This window comes from Lytechinus variegatus, chromosome 7 (genome assembly GCF_018143015.1).
Source record: "Lytechinus variegatus isolate NC3 chromosome 7, Lvar_3.0, whole genome shotgun sequence".
NCBI lineage: Eukaryota > Metazoa > Echinodermata > Echinoidea > Temnopleuroida > Toxopneustidae > Lytechinus > Lytechinus variegatus.
Window position 1 is genome coordinate 15,488,853 of NC_054746.1, and position 22,611 is coordinate 15,511,463.

At 37.2% G+C, this 22,611-nt stretch overlaps 1 protein-coding gene across 1 annotated transcript in view; it reads right to left on the minus strand.

The window, feature by feature from the left end:
- Window positions 1-5,816: 5,816 nt before the first annotated feature.
- LOC121418541 (tetratricopeptide repeat protein 13-like) overlaps window positions 5,817-22,611 on the minus strand; it is a 40,988-nt gene continuing 24,193 nt past the window's right edge. The window contains exons 10-18 of the mRNA XM_041612463.1: window positions 22,290-22,458; window positions 20,224-20,380; window positions 19,650-19,913; window positions 18,781-18,954; window positions 16,137-16,340; window positions 15,501-15,645; window positions 13,128-13,207; window positions 12,487-12,645; window positions 5,817-6,884 (exon numbers count right to left, since the gene is read on the minus strand). Coding sequence (XP_041468397.1) covers window positions 6,770-6,884; window positions 12,487-12,645; window positions 13,128-13,207; window positions 15,501-15,645; window positions 16,137-16,340; window positions 18,781-18,954; window positions 19,650-19,913; window positions 20,224-20,380; window positions 22,290-22,458 — 1,467 coding nt within the window. The 3' untranslated portion in view covers window positions 5,817-6,769. The remainder of the gene's footprint in view (window positions 6,885-12,486; window positions 12,646-13,127; window positions 13,208-15,500; window positions 15,646-16,136; window positions 16,341-18,780; window positions 18,955-19,649; window positions 19,914-20,223; window positions 20,381-22,289; window positions 22,459-22,611) is intronic.

A 22,611-nucleotide genomic window follows, 5' to 3' on the forward strand; every position in this document is an offset into this window, starting at 1 on the left:
CTTCCCTGGATGGATAGTACAGGGAGGTATGGGAAGAGAGCACAATCAGTGGATTAACAGCTTTTCTTGTAGAAGGGAGGGGTAGAGGGGAGGGTAGCTGGTTGGAAGGAATGGTGGTTTTGTTCAAGGGTGAATGTTTTCATTTACAAAAATGGCAAGAGGGAGGGGGGTAAAGGAAATTTCTGTGAGCATGGTCCCCCTCCCCCTCAGAAAAAAGGTAAATGTTGCCCCTAGCAACATAATCACTTGGAAAGTCGATGCATTGTCTCATACTATTTGGCTACACAAAATATCATTATTAAAGCACTTTCGTTGTGGCAAGTTGTATACCATGCACAACAGTGTCCAGTGCCCTTCTCTTCACACTGAAAAATAGGTCTCTCAGAAGTGATGTCATATTTTGTGTGATTTTATCAAGAAGAGCCCAGCTCAGACTAGGCTGCTGGCCATTTTGTGAGGGGTGGGGTTTGCTCCATTGAATTAAGGTCATGGTATGGTATCTTGTATACTTGAATGTATCTTTCTAGCTGCTGGTCATTTTTTTTTTGGGGGGGAGTCACTTTTCTTTGATAATCCATGAAAAATTGCTTTCCAGTTCTGCTTATTTGTGTACATTCAGTATCCATATTCTGTGAAACATGGTATGACCCCCTATTTTTTAAATCCCTTGACCAAAGTTGAACTGAATACTGAAGTATTAAAAGCAATTATTTTAAACTGATTTTCATTGTGTGAGTGTTATTTTCCTTTGCCTCTATTCCAAAGCTAGAATAAAAAAAAACACAAGTCAACAAATACCTTCCTTTTCATTTTATTGTGCTTCGAACAAAATATTATTCAAAGTAAACATTCTGATGCAAAGGAATGGAAGTGCATGAAAGACGTAACCAAAACAAAACCCTTTGATACCACATCAATAAATAGATTTTACACTGTCAATGCTGAAAGCACATTAGATGGAATGCTAAAACAAAAATACAGAGAAATGTAGCTTATATTCTAATCATTACTCAACACAAATGTGAAATTCTAAGATTTGAAGTCCCAACGTCTCTACTGAAAGGGTTGAAAATTGAAGGTTCGGGTGCAAAAACCATGTCACATGAAAATTCAGACATTTTATTTCAAAAAATAAAATGTGCATTAGTACTGTGTTAACATAATAAATTCTTATCAGACTGACTCAAATCTCTATTCTGACCTCTCATTAAATTGGCTTAATGTGGTTAAATTTCAATCAAGTACAAGACTGCTTTGAAATTTTGAATGATTTTTCTTTGCTGTTTTGTATTTTGTAATTTGTATTTTACATCCTCCACATTTTAACTGTTTCAAGGAATACACATTCATACAATCTAGTAAGGATTTAGAATAGTAGCATATACTATTTGAGGGATTTACCAAAACTTATTTTAAGCTTAGACCAGACTTTAGATTACAGAAATAATTTTCAAATGCATTTCTTAAGGCCCCCATTCCAAGGTGAGAAATTTGAAGGTTCTTTCAAAGAACAAAAATTGGCAAGGTCTTACAGCAGTCTCCAAGATCACTTATATTTGTCATCTCTGTGGAATGGCCCAGAAAGACCCCTCAGAGAACTCCAAAAAATAGATCGGTACTTCTGGCTAGTCTTTTTATGCAACAAGTGATCTTTTAGAATTCTGTCCATGGACTTTCCCTGGTCTTTCAATGATCTCTCATGAGTCTTACAGTGATCTCCGCAAAAATATTGAGACTGCCGAAAGATCATGGATAGACTAATAAGAACTAAAAGAATGCTGAAAGACCATCAAAAGGCCATTTTCCTGTAAGACCGCTGAAAGACGGTTTTGAAATGTTTAAAAAAGTTGTGGAGATCACGGAATCCATGAAGACCACTGAAAGATTCATCAGGAATTGTGAAAGACCTCAGAGATCTTTGAAAGTTCATTGAAAGACCTTTGAAAGATCAAGCAACTTTCATGGTTCTACAGCAGTCTTTCAGAGCAAGAGGGCTTGCTCTCTGTGGAATGGGGGTTTAAGAATGTTGATTACAAACATGTGCAAGTAGATCTCTCAAAACATCTAAGGATTATAATACTTATACTTCATAGGTACATGCATGTGCAAATACTTGTGCAAGGAAGAGAGTAATTGAATATGGCAAGAAGTTTCTCATAACCCATCGATACATGTACATACAAGCAAAATTTTAGTACTGGATTTATTAGATTGAGGGTTTGCATTTGAGCTGACAACGTAAATGCTTGCTTGAGATTGAATTGCAGAAAAAAATTGGTCTTTGAGATGTTTCCATCCTGTTATTCTCTACATTTATGAAAATTATACATTCTTTCTTGTTGTCTAGAAAGGTACAACGAAAATAAATTACAAATTATTCTGAAGTAGAGTTTAATTTAAACTCTAGCTTCAAGTTATGGTTCAAGTATGGATAGCCAATAGTGGCATAAATTTCAATGAATCAGTTCATTTCTTCTCTCAAATCATTCTTTTAACTGTTTCAGAAGGATCAATAAGGAGGATCATAAAAGTGTAATATCCCTCCCTAGTGTTATTTAATAAAATAAAAGGGAATTACTTTGAAAGGGTACAGTATCATTACAGGGCAAGAATTGCAGTCTTTAGATAACTCTGTATTATAAAAATAATGATGGCACCAATGTAAGTTGAGCATTTCAGCTTAGGGCAAAGTAAAATTTGAAGAAAAAAAAATTAACACAAGTTTCCCAAATTATCTTCAAAGGAACATTTGTGATTATCTAAGTCCCTCTGAGTTTAAATGACATACTGTAACCAATCAATAGTTCATTTGTGATTGGATGAATCAGTCACATAGATCCATTGAACATGTATTCAAAACATTTTTTAAAAGCAATGGAAACCAGCGGCCCCGTGTAGCACACCAGCTTGAGCCTGGTTGGGTTCCTGACCCAAAATGCAACATTGATCTGTGTAGTCTTGTGATACAGACCCACTAATTCTCTATTCAATACTTTCATATTGCAATGATTATGGCAACGAGTTGCAGCCAGGAGAGAGAAAACTTCTTGGCCCAAATTCACAAAGGTGGCTTTGAAAACCCACGGTTGAATCCATGGTTTATGCAGATTTCCTGTATAAATTAAACTTATATTACCACGTATATTTAAAAATGTCCAATGCTGATGCGTGCTTTTGTCACAGTGCACCAAATTGATGCCTGTTGCCATGGTTATCCATGCTATTTCATTCGAGAGTCCACTGTTTTGAATTAATGATTCTACTCTTCTAACAGTGCACTCGTGAATCAAATAGCATATCTAACCATGGCGCACTGTGACAAAAGCGTGCATCAGCATTTAAATTTGTTTTTATACACGCGCCCGATACGCACTAAATTGAGCATTCCATGAAATTTCCAAGAAATTCTGCATGAACCATAGATTCAACCGTTTTCAAAACCACCTTTGTGAATTCTGGCCCTTGTATTTTAACCTCATTGTTATACAAGTATATTCCATTGATTTTGTACACTCCATCGCACAACTAATGTTTGGTTGGTAATCACTGTTGTTCCATATATGCACCAGTTCCATTGGAAGCAGATTATATATCAAAACACATACAAGTCACTTGAAAGATCAGTTGAAGGAGTTGATTATAACATCATAAATATAAATAAATGAAATATAGACAAATAAAAAACAGTAATAAATAACCTTTGCCAGTCTTGCAAAAGGAGAAACAAATTCTTTTCCAAAGTGACCTCTAGGCTTAACCCTGTAACCTGATGTCATTCTCATCTAATCTCTGAAGCATGTTAAATATAGATTACATCCATATTATCTTAACCTCAAGTCTTTTCAAAGTGATATCATCCATTTATATGAAAAAAAAAAGTGAGATAAAGCAATTATATAGCAAACCTACATGAATCCGAGTCCTGATCTTGTTCGACTTAAATCTAATTAGCATAAATTGCTTTTGAGTTGAAAACGCAGCCCACTAGCATAAAAAATAAGGCCAGCATGCAGCATAAAGATTAGCTATCGGATAACCAATAATAAAGTTATTGAAGTTTAAATTGTAGCAATATTTTGTAAAAACAGTCTTAATGAATATTCATTAGGTGGGCTGATGATGTCACATCCCCACTTTCCGATCATTATTTCATACTTGTGTGAATAATATGTCTCCCTTATAACAAAATAATTTGCAGCAATAAATATTTAATGCAGTAAATCAGCTGTAAATCCAATTTTTCTAGTTCTTGTAGGAAAAAAATTGAATAAACCTAATTTCATATCATAAAATAAAAAAGAGCAAGTGGGGATGTGACATCATCAGCCCACCTAATGAATATTCATTACCACTGTTTTTACAAAACATTGCTAAACTTTAAAGTTCAATAACTTTGTTATTTGTTATCCGATTTTGATGAAATTTTCGTCATTTTGCTCAGTGAAATCTAAGCTATAAATACTTTCAGCCCGGACAATCCCTTTAATGTCAAGTAATATTAATCAAGCCCAAATAAACTAAGTCATGATTCCTGAAAAGCAGCACCTAAAGTCACTTTCTGCTATGCTGGGAGACAAAATTATGAATCAAACATGATGGATATTGCAATTTAGCGTAATTACAAAAGATTTATCTTGACATGATAGTACTTAATTTTGAAAAAGCATGGAAGCATTTACAATTTGAACAAGAAATAGTCACATTTTTTTGCAATAAGACTATAACTATTAAGGGACAAGTATCTTAAAAGATTAAACATCTCGAAGTATAACACATTCTCATATGAGATGACAGCTGGGTGAAATAATACTCACATTTTCTTTCTTGTGCTTCAAATATGTTTTTACAAAATCAATCTTGCATGATTTTTCCAGATCAATATTAAACACTAACTTGCCATAAATATAGACCCTGTAAAGATTTTATTGTAATAATACAATGTATATCTGTGATTTGAAAGTACAGAATAGTACATACATGGAATGTATGGAATAGAACATTATTTCAAATATAAGTTCATGAAATTCTTACTTCTGAATTGAATTCTTATATTTAGGAATAAACCATTTCAAGGTTTTGAAAGCAAAAGGTATCCGACATATTCTAAAAAATTCCTTTACAAATGAGAATGAGAGATGACAAATATTGACAAAGGAATATCCTACGATACTACGATTTGAATTTTGCTATAGCATACTAAAAATAACATTCCTGTCTGTTTTACATTCTTAACGTTAAATTTATTATTTCCAGATATATTTCAATAATCTACAGCCAAATAACCAGAGTGATGTTTAAAGGACAAGTCCACCCCAACAAAAACTTGACTGGAATAAAAAGAGAAAAATCTAAAAAGCATAACACTGAAAATTTCATCAAAATCGAATGTAAAATAAGAAACTTATGACATTTTTTAAAGTTTCGCTTCATTTCACAAAACAATTATACCGGTATGCACATCACGGTCGGTATGCAAATGAGGGAATTGATGACATCACTCACTATTTCTTTTGTATTTTATCATATGAAATATGAAATATTTTGATTTTCTCGTCACTGTCATGTGGAATAAAGTTTCATTCCCTGAACACTTGGAATTCCATTATTTTAACATTTGTGGTTCAGGCAACGAGGTCAAATTGTCAAATTCATAAAAATTGAAATATTGTATAATTCAAACAATAAAAAACAAAATAAATAGTGACATCATCAACTCTCTCATTTGGATGTAACTGACTCTTTCATATAACTATTTTGTGAAATGTCATAACTTTCTTATTTTACATCCGATTTTGATGAAATTTTCAGCATTGTGCTTGTCTGATTTTCTTCTATTGATTCAAATCAACAATTTTCTGAGGTGGACTTGACCTTTAAGTGAATGGTATGTTTCAGTGATTAGATATGTGACATTTCACACTTCACATGTTAACACCTCTTCAAATAATTTGTTAGAAACCATGATGATATGGCAAGTATATTAGGAACCAATAGCAACAAATAGAAATAGCACCTCTAGTACCCTTCAAGTTTTCAGGAAAGACGCAGACAACTTCAAAAAGGATTTCTAAAATAGAACCCTCCACCTTATGCTAGGCTAAAAGCACAAAATAAATAATGCAAAAATATACACAGTATAAAATCAAGGCCTTCGGACTTGACAATTTCAGAATTTAAAATATATTCAGGAAAAAACACATGCCCCACTCTCTCTCTCGGAGCAAGGAAATTGCACTTCTTGGTATTGATTTCTTAAACATATTCCATTATTCAAAAAAGTGATTCTAATTCATTTAAATACTTTTTAAAAAGTTCAAATATAGTTTGATATTTATATCAAGGTCCTATTATTAAGTCAAACTAGTCACATGTATTTCAATGCAAGTATCTTGATTCATAAAAACACAGATTAAGAATATCTTTGATGAAAGGTGTTTGTTTGGAAAGAGTAATACACTAAATTCCCAAACTCGGATACAATAAATGATTTGTTACAAAATAAGTAACTCAAGGACACATTCATTATGAAAAAACAATGCTGATAGATATACTTTTAATGATGATCTAATGAGTTGTGCATTCGAGAGACAATCTGCCCCATATATAAATAAGGTTGCAAAGACTTGATTCCTGCCGGTATTAAAACCTTATGGATGGTATCCTTATAATCTATCCACTCCCAAGAATAGCTGACGACCATCTGACTTTAACTTGATGCATGCTTCGTGAATACCACCCCTAAGAGCTTGGCAGGTCCGACACCTGCAGTTTATTGCCCACCGGCAGTGCAAAATGACGCTCCCACGTTGAGAGCTTCTAACATAGAACGTAGAGTAGGAAACGCTTCTGAGACCTGAGGTACGTCTGCTAGGTTGAAGGAAGACCTGATAATGATGAAGGATATTAAAAGAGATAGAGAAAGAGAAGTATGGTGATGGAGTGAGAGAGGGAGAGAGGGGTGGTGAAAGGATACGATATGGGGGTGAGAGAGAGGGGGAGAATAAGAGAAGGAAAAAGATGGGATAGTGAGTGACAGATAGAAGGGGTGAGAAGAGAGGGAGAAAGGGAAAGAGAAGGTGGATAGATGGAGGGAGGGGGGGAGAGAAATTTTAAAAAAGATAGGAAGATACAGGCAGAGATAGAGCAGGAGGAAAGTAAACAATTTATTATTCATTTTCATGCAATAGCAGTTCATGAGTACAATCCGAAATTCAAATTGATTCTAATATAACTATTCTGAAATAACGGCACAATTCATATAATCAAAGTTTCATTTCAACCTAGAGTAAAAAAAATGATTGCGTCAAAGTTCTAGTTAAACATATGTCCAATGTACATCCATTGATATTATTGAAATTGTTTCAGGAATTGATATGTAATGTATTGGTTCCCTCTCAACTTTTTATTTAACGGTCTTTAGAAACTGTCTCCCCTTTAACAGCAAATATTGTGTGATGTTGTCAACCGGGCTGATACTAAAGCGATCATCAGCTGCAGCAACTATATTCTGCTATAAATAAATTTCATTGACAATATTGTTAACCCTACCCAGCACTGCCAATGTGACTCAAAATAACTAAATGACTGATCAGAATGCTCAGTAGTGAGCATATTATTTACTAACAAGCTATACTTACCTATACCATCTCATCAAATTGCTATTCGTTACCCTGACTCGAATAGCCACCGGTTAAAAAACTCCCCGAAAGAGGCTAACTGCAATCAGGTAGCCTGGGAAACCCGTCACAGGACGAGACCCATAAAACCCCCTCGCCACATATAAGCCTCCTCTTTCGTTGCCAAGGAGGGGCGAGGTCTGCTGGGGAGGACGGGTGGGGAGCTATAGGTAAGTATAGCTTGTTAGTAAATAATATGCTCACTACTGAGCATTCTGATTTACTACACTGCGCTATACTTACCTATACCATCTCATCAAATTGCTAGAATAGCCCGGAAAAACTGGAGGAGGGGCAGAAACGAGACCCTTTCCAGACAAGTTAGCATAACAAAGATAAAGAAACTGATTTACTATAAAAATGGAGTAGTCTCCCAACTGGAGAAGCTACTCTTGGAATAAAGGGATAAGAATCATCAACCACGTTAATGAAATGTTTATCAACTGGAAAAAGCCTAGGAAAAATTAGGACAAGACAAGAACCGCCAAGACAAAACCTGTGTCTTGGCTATTACATCAAATAAGTAATAAGATACAAAGGTATTGAATAGGTCCAATAGGATGCCTGGAGGATCTCCTCCAAAGAGGTACCCTGAAAAAGCGCCCAAGATGCTGCTATGCCCCGTGAATCGTGGGCTCTAAAGGATCCTGATAAAATGGCATTTTCTCCATCTGACCTGATCCCCTGCACTAACCATCGAGAAATTGTAATTGGATTAACAGGGCTGTGAGGTTCTATTGAACTAATGAACAGTTGGTGGGAAGTGAGAATTTAAGGCACGTACGGGACAACATAACCTATCTTCGGAAACTGACGAGAGATTTTAAAATCACATTGTTCACCCCAGGACTTGAACCTGGGACTCCAAGGACGCTAGTCAAGTGCGTTATCCATTCAGCCACGATATCCCCCTAATGGCTGGAAGAACAACATCACAGGATTTAGGTGTTTCTTTTTCTTAGCTAGGAAATCAGGTCTAGGGATCAAGCGGACTCTGTCCTCCCAACGAATATGACCCGGTCTCACCGTGAGTGCATGAAGCAAACTACGTCTTTGACCTGAAGCTATAGTCAACAAGAAGGCTGTCTTAATGGAAAGATCAAGAAGGGAGCAATTATGTATGGGTTTAAAGGGGGATTTGGCTAGGGCACCGAAGGACTCTTGGCAGGTTCCAATTGGGGAAGAGTCTTCGGCTGGGAGGAATCTGTTAAGAAGAAGGATCTTGTTAGTCTGGTAAGGACAGCTGAATTGAGGTAGTCTCCCTATTATAGAAGCCCGAATGAATGGCTGCTATGGCCGACCGGTAACCCCTTATAAAAGAGACTGATAAACCTTCGTCAAATAATAAAGGAAATAAATCTGCTATCTGACTTAAAGAGGCAGAAATTGGATCAATTTGTAAACTGCCACACCATCCGAAGTATCTCTGGAGTCTAGAATCATGAGTGTTCTAATTATGATGTATATTCATGCATTCATTGTTTTCTTAAAATTTCAGTGAGCTTCTCTTGTTTACAAATGACATTATGCAAATTTCCTGTAGAAAAAATTTATGACACTGATGGATTTCAATATAGTTACGATTAATTGGACGATTGATTGGATCAATCGTAACTCTTTGTAAGACAGGGCCCTGGTTTGAGAACAAACCTGTCATATCATAAGATATAACCTTTCTGGTGGAATCCCCAACAAATCTAGAATTGTCTTTTCTATCCTTTTCAAATAGTTATTTTGGATGGAAACCTCTTTACACAGCACTTGCTCAACCCTTTTGATAGTTGTTGGATTGCTGCAAGGTCCATAGCGACTTTTTGATATCATACAAAGGACTTCTAGATCCAAACATCGAGGGCTTCATGATCAAACCAATGACATTTGCAGAGTAATGAATATCGTACAGATGATGTGGAGCATGTGGCCCTGTGGATTAATCTTCCAACTTTGTAACAGAGGGTCGTGGGCTCGTATCCCAGTCATGGCATAATTACCTTCAGCAAAATTTTTTTTTCTTTTTTTATCCACATTGCACAGCACTCAATCCAAGAGAGATGAATGGGTACCTGGCAGGACTTTATTCCTCGAAAACCCAGGGTAATAATATCCAGGTCTTTGGACATAATGTGATATGTGCTAAACAAGAACTGCATTATTATCATTAACCAATTCCTAATGAAAGTTGAAGGCAAAATATATGAGATACCATATTGGCCTTCAATTTAATGTAGGAAAAAAATTGACCACCCCTTGTACACTTTCAGAACCAGTTAGTTGGATCAGTTGGTAGAATGTACTTCTCGCAAACAGGTGTGGGGGGGTATTTGCTACCACCCTGTTCGGCGTTCAACATTTAGAGTATAGAGCCTCATCGGTCTGGAGCTGCACAGTGGCTGCCAGGCTCACGATAAATTGGGTAAAAAGAATTTTGGAATATTTCTAAACTCAGATTTCTATTACAAACAATAAAATATTATCTTAATCACAATCCCTGATTGAGAACTCTGGGATTGTATGGGGAATCTTTATCATTGGAACACACAGTAGATTTATGTCATAAACATTTCCAAGGAGAAGCTGATATCATTGTGGCAAGTGGTAGAAACTGATGGACAATAGCAGCAATTCTTAAGGGTTCACCACCCTCAGGCCTTGGTTTGAGATCTCAAGACTGTCTGAGCATCCAAAGACCACTCCATAAACACCTCAGTCCTCAATATCACATATTGCTGTGGACTTGGAACAGATTTCAAATAATGAAATGCAAAGAAATAGTCTTCTCCCTACTGGGAAGGTGGGGATGGGCTAGTGTTAGATTGTCATAAGTCCCGGTTATGAGTGGGGGCCCTGAAGGGATGCACAAAAAAAGTCTTGAGCGGCAAACCGATAATAGTTCGAGACTTCTTTACTGATGGATATAAGCCGAGAGTGTTGCTTATCTAGGAGCGGACGTCCCGAAAGCAGGATCTATATACGGAGCGTCCATCTTGATCGCAGACGGACAAGTTCAGGCTAGGCGGCTGCGCTGGAACATTGACTTCTCTAGCTTGCTCTCGCTACTGGTATACTGTTTTCGGCCCGAAGATGAGGGCAGTATTTAGAATGCCTGTTCCCACTAGTCGGAGTATCGCGTTTGAGTAAGCCAGAACTCTCTCGTACCCCTAATGGTGATTCTCTTCGATCGAATCCCATTTGCTGGGCAGCTTTCAGGGAATGCAAGGAGCTGCTATAACTTGAATTTGATGGGGGGAAATCGCCCCCAATCTCTTCTGATGAATTGGGTCGGTGGTAAACGAATTCCGAATCAGATTCTCCCACGATGGAAAACTCCTTTTATCTACAGCTAGTACGAGGCGAGTTATCATTAGCCCCAACTCCGCGATCTGTATGAGGCGATCTAGGCCTCTCTCTACGTCTAGAACATAGAATTATGGTCTAGAATGAGTCGAGTTTTCATAAGCCCATTGTCTCGGGCGGCTCGGGGTCGGGATGGGTCGATTGCAGCGCCCGATGGGGAGGATCGCCTGCAAGGCTTCCAAGATCCAACTACTACAATTGTTAATTCCTTTTTAATATTATTATTATTTTTTTAAACCGCATGTACGTAGAATAGATCTTAATTCCACAGCACTGTATAAACTCCTGCACAATTCTACAAGTACGATGATACACCAACCTGGTGGACTGTACTATAGATAACGGATGATGATGACCCGTCTCGGCGGGGTCTGGCAATGAATGGACTGACCGGTCACAATCCCGGGCCAGTCGAATCTTCTTATAAAATATAGGGGTTGTAGTGGGTCGTTAATTCGAGCCTGATTGTCATTAGAGCACGAGTGGTCATCGCGAGGCTTCTTCTTGCCCGCCCTACTCTTTGATGAGGAGCTACCCCGATCGGAAGGAGTGTAAACAGCCTCTTCCGATTTATCCGTACCCTTGTCTACCTCCCGCCTAAGGGGCTGGGTGTCTGATTGTGTAGTGTCATTAGCCGGCGTTGTCTTGGCCGGGTTATAAGTGTTAGACTTCTTATTCTTTGGCTTTATCTTGGCCGCCTTATCTTATTATTTCTCGGCTTTGTCTTGACCGAGATAATGGCCCTCGGCTTTGTCTTGACCGAGTTGATCTCCCCTTTATTGAGATCTTTTGGGTTGGGGGAGGCTTGGGAATTAATAATGTTTATGTCAGTTATTTCTTCAGACATCGTGATTCATAAAAAAATTGCGCGGTGGCTAAACGTTTCGAGTGTACTCAACGACGTCGCGGTAACGAAAGAGGCTTATATGTGGCGAGGGGGTTTTATGGGTCTTGTCCCGTGACGGGTTTCCCAGGCTACCTGATTGCAGTTAGCCTCTTTCGGGGAGTTTTTTACCGGTGGCTATTCGAGTCAGGGTAACGAATAGCAATTTGATGAGATGGTATAGGTAAGTATAGCGCAGTGTAGTAAATTAAATTTGACAATTTTGTGACACTTAAAATTGTACATCTATATCTATACTTTCAACCCTCAACCGAGAGTGGCATAGACAAATTAAACCTGAATATCATTGACAAGTTTAAATGTCGATTCTTATCGCAGGGATTGGAATAATCCAAGGTCATTGAAGGCCATGGCCTTGTTGCCCATCTCGTTGGCATTGGAGATTAATTGTGCCTTTTTTTTATTCTTCCCATTTGTTCTTTTATATAGATATGTGCCTTATTGAAAAGTGGCCTTGCCTTGAAAAAATCTAATTTTAGGCCTTCACATCAGCAATTCCCTTCAGTTGTCATTTTGATATTGATAGTATAGATTTCATTTTGGTATTCTTACCTTTTGATATTCATCCAACTTTGACCCCACGAAGCGAAGGTCTGAGGGGTACCGGACAGCAAAGCCTCCATCTCAACCAGCTTGCCCTTCGGTATCTGACTTGTGACCTCTCGACCCAACGCCATCACCAAACCAAGCACAATGGTGTATGCTACAGAACTGTATTAATGAATGTCAAAAAAGAAGTGTTAGAATTGTCGGAGAGCACATCTTCCATCATTTTCATGCCACTGATTTCCTACAACTGAATTGCACCATTAAATTGTGATAACCTGCTCATACGTTGCACCTAGGATGAAAAAGAAACATGTACATGTATCTCAAAAAGAGAAAACATTTTTCAAAGATATAATAATATTATATAATATCATGATGGTTTTATTTGCAAAAAAAATACTGAATTTTGATGAACATTCACATGAATGGGGGAAAAAACACCCAGGAAGAAAGATAATCAAATTAATGCAAAGACTTTCAAGATGTATGTGACTGAAAAATCATCATTTACTTAATCTCCTAGGAATGTATTCTGCAGGGCCACGGTCTTACAAAGAGTTGCCCATAAGCAAAGTTTGAAATTTGTTTTATCAAGTGAATCTTCAGGTGTCATAACCAGTTTTCATTTTATGTGAATAGTATACCTTGTTCCTCTTGATATAGGCATGAGGTTATACACATAGTAGATCATAGAGAGCACCAGATTGACGATAGACTCGTGATCCTGAAAAATATATAATCAAGAAATAATACATGATGGAACATTCTCTGAACTCTAGTTTAACATAGGCCATGGTTTACATCTCTGCTAAAATTATGGAAAGCTTAATGTGTCAAAATTTTGTTTCATTACATGTTTCATCATGCTATAATGGCAAAGAAAACTAATTTAGCCACCATTCCTTGACAGCATGGGCGGAAATCCCAAGGGGGACAGGGAAACGTGTCCCCCCTACCAAAAAAAGTAGGGGGGAAATAAAATCAAATGTCCCCCCTACTATTTTTGGTATTGTATGATGGAAAGAAATACACCATTGAAAACCGAAATAAAGCGTGTATTTTGGTCGAAATGACCCCACAATTGACGTGATAAGTTTTTTTTTTGCTTGTCAAATCTTCCAGCCCCTTGTGCCCCCTACCTTTGGAGAGAGATTTCCGCCATAGCTTGACAGTTCTGAATGATCTGAGTAACAGCTGAGTGTCACAATTGGCTATCCATAACTGAACCACAATTTTAGACAAGCCGCAAACTTAAAATAGATGTAATACATTTCAAACGTAAAATAGCCACAATGTATTGAATATACAACTTTATGATAACATAAATTTCATATAAAATTTAGGGGAAAATAGAAGAGGAAAAAAAGATCCCAAAATAAGAGTAGAACAAATTTTATTTGCTTTTATAATGCCAACACTTACATAATCCGGCATCTTCAAGTCAACCAATAATTACCTTGACTTTAGCAGAGCATGGTCAACATTTCAGGGCAGAGATTCTTCATCCTTTTAATAAATAATTCCAAGATAACCAGATCGTTTTCATACTACGGCAAAAATTCCCTTTATCTGCAATTTCAAAGGGCCTTTAAGATAGCAATGATGGGCTTCATTACATGTTTTTAATAGATTTAATCAGGCTTGTTCCCTGGGAGATCCAGCAAGCAAGAAACACAACAAGTGGAATGCCTCTGGCCGTCTCACCTGCATCACGCGGTTCAATATAGCAGCAGTGCTGACTTTGAATACTACTCTAACTCGCACAAGATGTTCAGTGATACATGGTTACTCTTATGTCCACTTTTTATGAACTAGACCAATAAACTAACAGAGATATGATGGTTATTCAACAAAAAACCCCAACATGGCCAAAGTTCATTGACCTTACATGACCTTTGACCTTGATCATGTGACCTGAAACTCGAACAGGATGTTCAGTGATACTTGATTACTCTTGTGTACAAGTTTCATGAATCAGATCCATAAACTTTCATTTAGGATGGTAATTCAACAGATACACCCAATTCGGCCAAAGTTCATTGACCTTTGACCTTGGTCATGTGACCTGAAACGCGCACAGGATGTTCAGTGATACTTGATTACTCTAATGTCCAAGTTTAATGAACTAGACCAATAAACTATCAAAGTTATGATGGTAATTCAACAGATACCCCCGATTCGGCCAAAGTTCATTGACCCTAAATGACCTTTGACCTTAATCATGAGACCTGAAACTGGCACAAAGTTTTCAGTGATGCTTGATTACTATTATGTCCAAGTTTCATGAATCAGATCCATAAACTTTCAAAGTTATGATGGGAATTCAACAGATATCCCCAATTCGGCCAAAGTTCATTGACCCTAAATGACCTTTGACCTTGGTCATGTGACGTGAAACTCATGCAGGATGTTCAGTGATACTTGATTAACCTTATGTCCAAGTTTCATGAACTAGGTCCATATATTTTCTAAGTTATGATGACATTTCAAAAACTTAACCTCAGGTTAAGATTTCAATGTTGATTCCTCCAACATGGTCTAAGTTCATTGACCCTAAATGACCTTTGACCTTGGTCATGTGACATGAAACTCTAGTAGGACGTTCAGTAATACTTGATTAACCTTATGGCCAAGTTTTATTAACTAGGTCCATATACTTTCTAAGTTATGACGTCATTTCAAAAACTTAACCTCAGGTTAAGATTTGATGTTGACGCCGCTGCTGCCGTCGCCGCCGCCGGAAAAGCGGCGCCTATAGTCTCACTTTGCTTCGCAGGTGACACAAAAACTGCTGAGAAAACCTGAATTGACTGCCATAACCTAAACTGGGTACCAGAACAGCAAGAGGCAAATTTATAAAAATAGTCTTCCCCGAAAATGCTTGTGAATTCCAACCGTAAACCTTTTGGTTTCTATCATTCTGGGAATGTTTCCTGAAACTACCCAATATGCTCTGATCCAATCAGAAGCAAGGATTTCAGTAGCTTATAACATTCATCAGTGAAAGGTATCCTTACCATTTCTTTAGAGGTGACAGGCCCCCCTCTCTTGCTATGCATCTCTTCAGACAAGAGAGCCCAGATGTAATCTATTTCTGTATGGTAATGCTCTGTCCGACGTTTGGTCGTCATTGTGTCAATAGAAAATATTACATTAGCAGCACTGCAAAGAAAGAATGAAAAGAATCTTGTTTTTTTATTGACCAAAATTGACCTGTGACCTTGACACGGCGAATTTTATTTCATCTGACTTTACTGTAGAAACTTGATAGAATTATATCCACTTCGGAAAAAGAACTTATAATCAGAAAACAAAAAATAACAAACTTTGGGACATGTGTTGAGACAACATAGGCTTAGTTTGTTGACTCTGAATAACCTTTGACCTTAATTTTAGGAATACGAAACTGATGTCGAATAATTTTAGCAAGATTTTATTACCCTAATATCCAAGTTTAACCTCATAATCTGGCTTGAAAAACAATGTCAACAATGTAACATAAGTTGAAATTTTCACTGACAACCCCACCACTATTAACACAAATGTAGGAAAAGTAGCACCAATCTATCACCTGCAGTGCAGTTAAGAGAAGACAATATATTAAAAAATCATTTTATAACAAAAGAATATAGGAGCAGAATATGCAAACTTACACTTCCCCACTGAGAGAAAATACGGCACCCTCAAGTTTGGCATTTCTATTTTGAAAGCTGTCTAGCCGTGTTGAAATCATAAACCCTGGTAATCTGTCGTTGGACATCTTGAGTTTGTTTACCAGGAAGACCAGACCCTCGCATGAAGCAACTTTATCTAGGTTTGCCAGCAATCTTTCCTCTCCCCGATCTGCTTTGGTCATACTTTATAGAGGAAAAGAAAAGAAAAAGGCAAAGTGGGAGCCATATTTAGGATTTTAGCTCTTTTTGACCAATCACAGAAGAAGAAGAACAGGAATGAGACATCATGCTAGCTTGAAGTCCAGTGCTCTACTGCCTGATCTGGACAGGGCATCATTCATTACTCAAAAGGACACTTGGTTGTCTTTGCACAAGGAACTAATACACAGAATATTCAAATGAGTTCAGAGTAACAATACAAAGTAATATATGCATGAAGAAGGTCCAATCAGAGAGAGCCTTACTTTCATGACCTAGCCAACCAGGGAAGAGGACAGTAATTAAAACAGCTGAAGAGGAGATCAAAAGATGAGGAATTCCATAACAAAAGGAAAGGTCATGCAAGGTACGAAAGGAATGGAGAATAGATGAGGATAACAAAAGGAATGAGGATAAAAAAGGCAAGAAGGATGATGGGGGCTGGTGGCAAAGGAAAGAGGAATGTAAATGAAGGTTATTTGGGGGAGCAATGTTCTATAAATGTGAAAAGGACTTATAAAGACTGAAGAGGTTAACTCTGGCCTAGTGTTCAATGCACAAATCAAAGGATCATTAACCCTGATCTAATTAACATAAATACTACAAATACAAACAAGTTCCCCACAGCAGTATATAAGAATACAGGATCTTTGATATGAATATTTTTTAAAGGTTTTATTGCAAAACATAAACATTTTGTACATGTATATTGGTTTATGGGTTATATATGGGAACTGTCAATGAATATTATGTCTTTGGGACTTAGCTTGGCAAGAATTCAACTGAAAATGAGGAAAAAGACCTTAAACACCCTGACCGGTGTAAAAACAATCATATATCAAAGGAAAGGTAATGATTCATAGAATACAAATATACCAAAAATATTACACATATCTCCTTCCATTTCTTAAAAATATTAAATAAAAATCAAAGAAGTTGCTCCTCCAAAGTACGCTTCGATTGAGCGCCCCACGTCGCCTGGAAATGATGATGTCATGTTGTGTCTGGAGGGTTGCGATTCCATAGGTTTGTGTACAAAAGCATGGGTATGTTCTTCCATTTCTATGTTATGAATCCATTTTTTTTTTCGTTTTCAGATGAAAATGGCACTCACAATTATTCACTGTTCAAATGGATGGAAACCTACAACTATTCACTACCTTATTTGTGATTTCTTTGTTTGACTCTTATTGGGCCTAAATTGCTATGTCAGGAAAAGTTGTTATACATAATCTGAATGCAGATAGAATTGAAATCTACGCCAAATAAGCAGGAAATAAAACATGGCAAAAACTAGTTCAAAACTGTAGATTTCATAATTTAAGCGTGTAGGAAAAAATATATGTGATATCACTCTGTGATGGAAGTGAAGAAAATGAAATGCGTAATCTGGAAAGCAAAAAAATAACCCATTTTTTCTGTGTACAAACCTATGGAATCACTACGCTTCTTACACAAAGTGACATCACGGTCTCGAGGCATTTGAAAAGCACAATAAAGCCTTTTTTCTAATCCGGGTTCGAAGCCCGATAATTGGAATATTTTTAAGCAAAATACTCAGCTGGGAAGGGGTGAAAATGAATAAAGCTCACATTGCTGTATTTAGTAGCTTATAAGCTTTCGATTGGTATATAATTTTTCAATTTCATTTTGGGGTCCAGTCTGGGTCTTTAAAGCATATTTACAAGTAAACCAATTGCTAGCCACATATGCTTGGATAGCTATTGCTCTACCATGAATTCTTACACTTAAGTGCTACATCTAGCTTACACAAATTCTAAACACTTTCCAGTTCTTAACATACACAAGGCAAAAGCAATTTTGTGTCTCGCAAACTTATGAAAATAACCAGAAGTATCGTGATTTGCGAGGGCATGCAAGAGAATTATATCAAAACTTCATTGTGAAATGACTGGGATGGAATAACACTTGTCATAAGAGCCTTCATGTTGACCTGAAAATGACCTTTGACCTCCAACTGCAGCATAATAGGCAGGTCGCCTAAGTACATCTACCATCTAAGTTTTGTTGAAAAGTAACTTACAGTTGCGGAGTTAGGTGTCATAAGAGAGTCTTGCATGTAAACTTTAACATTGACCTGAAAATGACCTTTGAACTTACCATGTGACCTCAGACTGCAGCATTACATGCAGGTCCCCAAAGTCCATCTACCATCCAAGTTTGGTTGAAAAGCAACTTACGGTTGTGGAGTTAGGGGTCATTAAAGGTTTGTGACGGATGGACGACGGATGACATTTGGATTCCTAAGTCTCGCCTTCACCTCTGGTGGGCGAGACAAAAATCACATTTTTGTCTATTCTCAAGACTTTCGGACCAAAATTGAAATCTTCCCTTCATTAAATCAAGTCTGGGAGGTAATGTTACATGATAAAATATTTGATGAGCGTGACAATATAATTCTTACCCATGTTGATATATCATTCTTTTAGTGAGGTTGAAGACAGTATCGAAATAGTTGGCAAAACGTATATTGAGAAGTTGACCTCGGACTATGTTTATATGACTGTTATATCCAGCTTGGTAGCTTGATGAAGGCATCTGATCCAACCATAAAACTGGTTGGTCAGGATCAACATACCTAATAAAAGAAAGGAGAAAGAGAGGAAAGGAAGGCAAGATGGAAAACAGAAAGAAATATAGAATTGAGCGATGGGTGACTCTTAAAAGGATCAAATCATTTTCACACATAAAGGGGAGGAAAGAAGATCAAAGATTCATAAATAAACTATTACCTACAACAACATGAATTTATCAACCTTTGAATATGAAAAAATAATTGCTGTCATGGAAACGTTTTCATATATATACTTCGAACCCTGATTAACCTGTTGAAAAGAAAATAGTGAATCATAAAATCTACCACTGAAACATGAATGAATCAATATCTTCTTTCATGTATTCCGCATTTACATTTTTGAATTTCTTTACAACCAGATTTATCTGACCATGCATGTATGAAATAGTTGATGACATTACCCATGACAACTATTTCATTCATGATACTCTAACCTTTCCTGGTGCCTGTTTCATAAAGACTTATTATAATAACAAATGCACAATTTTTATAACAAGTCTACTGTAAGCCAATCAAAATGAATGATTTCATTAGCTTTAAACTGTTATTGCAAATTTGTTATGATAACCAGTTTTATGAAACAGGGCCCTGGTAGAGGACTTCAAGGAAAAGGATAAGTGAGCTTGCATAGCAACCTCTCATGCAGCAATCATCTTTTAACTATGAACGTTTATCATGGTAATGTGAACAACCCTCACCTTCTCCATTTGATAGCCACATCCATCATATCCTTCCATCCAAACCTATTCCCATTGCCGTTTCTAAAGCTTCGCCCCTGTCTCCAGTAAAGCTGCATAGTCTGTGCTACCTCAAGAGATCCTAGACCAATGGCAAGCTGCATGCGTTCGTTGGGCAGGAAGCCATCTGCATCGTATTGTGACAGTCGCCCGATGATCGATGCACGGCAGATCAGGTCGCGTGCAGCGGGTGAGAGGTCATGGGATTCTAGTTCATCAATATCGCTGTAAAAAAAAAGATAAACAGGAGATAAGATTTCGCCTAAAAGGAGAGATTGAATCAATTTAAAATTGATGAATTTCCCCTCTACGCCAATCTAAAATCAAAATCATATCATTAAAACACATATCATGTTGACATTCTTTGATAAAAAGAGAGCCATTAGCCTTCATTCAAGTCTGAGAAGGCAGCATCGTCAAAGTTTCAACCAATTTTATATTTAAGAAATGTAATTATATCCTGTTAACATTTAGCAGAGAGACTAGCAATCAATTTAGAGTTGCCATCTCAGAAGTCTTGGAACTTTTACTCTACCTTATATCTGGGCTCAAACCAGGCATTTCTTTGTACCCCTCCGACTGGAATGGAAGATTCTTGACCCATCTGTCTTTCATTGTACCATCTAGATCCTGGTCCATACTATATTCACTGAAAGGGGTGTCCAAATGAGCATGCAGGTATCTGGACAACTCTAGCAAATGATGCAAGATGGTAAGATGCATTCAATTCAAAAGGAAAATAAAGTCATCTATCAAGGCCCATACTTCAAGTAATTGCCATTGCTTTCAAGTATTGACCAATAGTACATTCATTATAATGGAAATAATTAAATAGATTACGTGTGGTCGTGTGGTCCAGTGCATTGGACTCATAATCGCAAGGTTGTGAGTTCGAATCCCAACTCTGCCATTGTCTCCACTTTGATAAAAAGGCTCAAGAGTGATATCTGTCGTATATTACGTCAGCCACTATGACTGATTAACCTAGACGTTAAATGTTTCCAAGTTAATTGGTTATATATCAGCTTGGCGTTTACCAGCAAAAAATGCTGTCCTGCCGAGTTCCTACGGGAGTTACCACAAACAGAAACAGAAACAGTAAGCTACTATATAAGTGTTCATCATTCTGTTCATTCCATTATATAAATAATTAATGTGTATGAGTGCAATGGATAGAATACTTAATGAGGTGAAAGATGAAACGATCCATTTAACTCGGCTACGCCTTGTTGAATGGATCGTTCAATTCATCTTTCGCCAAATGAAGTATTCTGTCCATTGCACGAATGAAAAGAACGTTCATTAATTGGTTTATATGACACCTAAAAATGATATTCGTTTCCATATGAAATTCATTAATTTCAATGCAAAATGTGCTCATGCAGTGCAAGCTCGGTGTATTGGTCATCGCGTACATACAGCAATGGCGCTGTAAACACGGGTGGTGCCTGCAATGGACAATATCGTATGGATCCAATATTGCATGGTTGGTGACGTCATTGTAAAATGGGCTGAATGACTGATATCAAACAACCAATCAAATGACCCTAAGGATCTATCTAGGTGTCATATAATCAATATTAATATTACTGAAGTGCAAATTGTCATGCATGAAAGTGATATGATCAGCTTTAGCAATATCTATAACATTCACAGATATGCTACATTCCATTCTTATGATCTTGCTACAGGATTAGTCAAAAGTCAATCACTTAACAAAGCTGAGTTTCTCCATAATCATCGCTCATGGTGATGGCACTTTTGCGCAACACTAATAATATATGCAACAATTTGAACAATGGGCAATAGCGGCTGCAAAAGCATATCTTTATCAGCAATCATTTAAATATCAGTCTTTCTACTGATTAAAAAGCACAGTTTGTTATATTTCATATCATTCTATTTCAAATGAAGAAGACACAATACTTTACATCTCTTCCTTTGATCAGCTTTCTTAAGGACATGATGAATTGTATATGGTTTTAATCTTTTGAAAATCTGCTCAAAACCTTTCTATTTAAATCTCTATGTACCTTGAGCACCCTTAAGGGTGGATTTGGCGCTTTATAAGTTACATCCTCATCAACATGATCATCATCATCATCAACATCATCATCATCAACATCACCACAATCACCAGCCTCATCATCATCATCACCATCACCATCATCACCTTCACCATCACCATCACAATCATTATCATCATCACCATCACCATCATCATCATCATCCCCATCATCATCATCCCCATCATCATCATCACCATCATCACCTTCACCATCACCATCACAATCATTATCATCATCACCATCACCATCATCATCATCATCCCCATCATCATCATCCCCATCATCATCATCACCATCATCACCTTCACCATCACCATCACAGTCATTATCATCATCACCATCACCATCATCATCATCATCCCCATCATCATCATCACCATCACCATCATCATCAAAATTATCATCATCATTGTTGGTGCTTCTGCTGCTGCTGTTGTTGTTGGTGGTGGTGGTGGTGTTATTATTCTTATCATCATCATCATCATTCAGATTACATAACACCCATGCAGAAATGATCATCTCTCCTACTCACCTCTGATATATTTGACCTGTTCATACTCCAGGAAATCAGCCGTGATGTGTTTCTGTATCATGAGCTTGGTGATGGTTCTCACAGCATCGTAATACTTCCCTATGGAAACCAGGCAAAGACCTTTCATGTACCGGCATACCTCGTTGGTTGGATACACTTTCAAGCAATACTTCAAAGTCAAAGAGAAAGGATGGGAAAATTAATCATATGATATATGTGGTAGACTATGATGGTTATTAAGAGGAATTTTGAATAGATAAAATAGTAATAGAAAGATCATGGGCCTATTGCATACAAATTACTATTGTGGTAACTTTTTCTT